General features: G+C 50.2%; 2 protein-coding genes across 2 annotated transcripts in view; both read left to right on the top strand.

Moving 5' to 3' along the window:
• Positions 1 to 1,555, top strand: part of srp19 (signal recognition particle 19) — a 5,255-nt gene extending 3,700 nt beyond the window's left edge. Inside the window, exons 2-4 of the mRNA XM_008303347.1 lie at positions 274 to 381; positions 469 to 577; positions 1,103 to 1,555. Coding sequence (XP_008301569.1) covers positions 274 to 381; positions 469 to 577; positions 1,103 to 1,233 — 348 coding nt within the window. The 3' untranslated portion in view covers positions 1,234 to 1,555. The remainder of the gene's footprint in view (positions 1 to 273; positions 382 to 468; positions 578 to 1,102) is intronic.
• Positions 1,556 to 1,854: 299 nt separating this feature from the next.
• Positions 1,855 to 2,452, top strand: part of rsph14 (radial spoke head 14 homolog) — a 16,731-nt gene continuing 16,133 nt past the window's right edge. The window contains exon 1 of the mRNA XM_008303343.1: positions 1,855 to 2,266. Within this exon, the coding sequence (XP_008301565.1) occupies positions 2,107 to 2,266 (160 nt within the window). The 5' untranslated portion in view covers positions 1,855 to 2,106. The remainder of the gene's footprint in view (positions 2,267 to 2,452) is intronic.

Below are 2,452 nucleotides of genomic sequence, written 5' to 3'. Positions count from 1 at the left end.
GGAGCCTCCTCTGAAAGTTTTCACAGTCTGAAGGTAGAACTTTGCTTCAGTCAGTGAAGTCGCTGTAGATGAAGAACCAGATGTTTCTGAGGAACTTCTGACACATCTGGTTGATTTTAGACACGTTTGCACCGTCTGAGGCGAAACCTGTGAGATCTGTGATTGTTAATTCAAACTGTGACTCGGACGGTGTCGGAAAGTCATGACAGCAACACCTGACCTTTCAAAATAAAAGCTAGAGACCCTCACTGGAGCCTCTGCGAGTGGATTTAGTCGTGGAACAAAGTGAAACCAGCTGTATGTGTGCAGGCTGTGGAGAACCCGTCCTGCGCTGAGATCAGAGACGTTCTGACGGCTGCAGGGATGAACGTCTACGTGGAGGTAAAACCGGACATCACGCTGACGTCACGCTGACATCACAGTGACATCATGCTGACATCACTCTGACGTCACGTGCGTGTTTTCCAGAACAAGATGCACCCCAGAGAGTGGAACCGGGACGTCCAGTTCAGAGGTCGGGTCCGGGTGCAGATGAAGCAGGCCGACGGCAGCTTCTGTCAGGAGAAGTTCGCCTCCCGTAAGTAGCCGACGTTTCAGATTTCAAACGAATGGAGCGGCACCAGAACTCTGGTTGAGTTCAGCGGCCCGGTTCTGTTTGAAAACGTCTGATTCACGTGTTGCAGAACACGAGTCCACTGGTTCTATGAGCATCTGTGAATTTATTCTAAAATGTCCTGAATCACAAAACCTGCTGGTAAAAACACAAAAGTGCCCAAACGACAGCAGATGGGTAGAAACGGAGGCGTCGGGCCTTGAACCAATCAGGTTTGACTTTCACCTTCATCTAGAAGATAAACCAAATCTGAATTTAGGGCCGTGACATTTCCTTTAAAGTCTCCTCCTTCTACGGGTGTCGCTGCAGAGCATTCAGAGCTGTGGGCTGAACTGCAGCCAGTGCTTCTCTGCTTCATGGGTTCTAAAGCAGCTGACGTCTGAACAGATGGTAGAAGCTGTGAAGTGCTGCTCTGTTCCCGGGTTCAGGAGACGGTTTAGTCAGCAGTTCCTCAGAAAACCACCTGATGTTCAATCTGTTCTCCTGCAGGTAAAGACGTGATGTTCTACGTGGCAGAGATGATCCCAAAGCTAAAGACTCGGACTCAGAAGAGCGGCGGCGGCGACACGAGCTCTCAGCAGGGCGAAGGAGGCAAGAAGAGCAAGAAGAAGAAGAAATGAACCCAGAGAAAGGACCCGATTCTTCTTATTTCTTTTTTAAATGTAAGCTTGTGGATTGTTTAAGATCAAGTGACGGAACGAAGTCGGCTCTGGACTGAAGCGTTTTTTTGTTTTTCGGGTTTATCGTCGGTGTAAAGTTCAGCTCAGTCTGCTCCCAGAATGAAGCGTTTCACTTCAGTTCTTTATGTTTGGAGCGTTTCTTATGAATCCGCTGAGTTGTGGGATGTGAGAGAAGAAGGAGGTGTTTCTGTTTGACGTCTTCCTTCTGTTCACGTCACTTTGTGTCTCCAAAGACCAATAAAAGGTTTGTTTTCTCACAGACTTTATTGCTCTTGTTTGTGTAAATCAGAAGCTCTGCAGGGCTCCAGTCAGAACACGTGGAGGTGTTTGTCGCTGACGTGAAGTGAACGTCTGCCCAGAGACAGGAGAGGTTTAGTCTGAAGGAGGAACCAGGAGAAGCTCGATAGCTGCTTCAGTCACCGACCAAGTGACGAAACAAGACAAAATAAAAAGCACAGAGCGAAAAGGGTGACACAAAGCAGTGACAGACACAAAACAACCACAGAGACACAAAACAACCACAAAAACAACCACAAAAACAATCACAGAGACACAAAAACAACCACAGAGACACAAAACAGCAGAAACACACAACGGCCCAGTGAGACACCAGTCCATCCCTGCAGCAGCTCAGGTTCCGTCTGTTGGACCTTTGAGGACGTCTCTTTACTTCGCTTCTTGTCAGCAGGTGGCTAAAATCCAACAGGCCCTGAACGCAGCATCACGCAGGGACGTTTACCTGCGGTTGCTAGGCGACGGCTGGGCGACCCGTCCGCGGACTGTTGACCCGGTGAAGCTCCGCTCGCTGCTCGGATGGACTCGACTCGGGCTCCGGTGGCCTTCGGCCGGTGGGCCGTTCCGCTGCTGTTCGGGCAGCTGCAGCAGCCGCAGGCCGCCGGGAGGCTGCGGACTCTGGCTGCGCTCTGCGACCTGCTGCACGACCCGGAGCGGCTCCAGCAGACCGTCACCGGGGGTAAGAGGAGCCCCGCTGTGGAGGAGGGTTAGCACTACACAGATAAAAGAACAGAACAAGAGCTGAAACCTGAGAAATGCTCCAATAAATGTTGTCACAGTTACTCAGAGAAAGAATAAAACCTAAAATCAGTCAAAAGGAAACCATCCCTCAGAACCTCGAACTGACTGTTTGGTGTTTTGAATG

The sequence above is a fragment of the Stegastes partitus genome, unplaced genomic scaffold (genome assembly GCF_000690725.1).
Source record: "Stegastes partitus isolate 25-593 unplaced genomic scaffold, Stegastes_partitus-1.0.2 Scaffold1984, whole genome shotgun sequence".
Classification (NCBI taxonomy): Eukaryota; Metazoa; Chordata; class Actinopteri; family Pomacentridae; genus Stegastes; species Stegastes partitus.
This window is presented reverse-complemented; position numbering and strand designations above follow the sequence as displayed.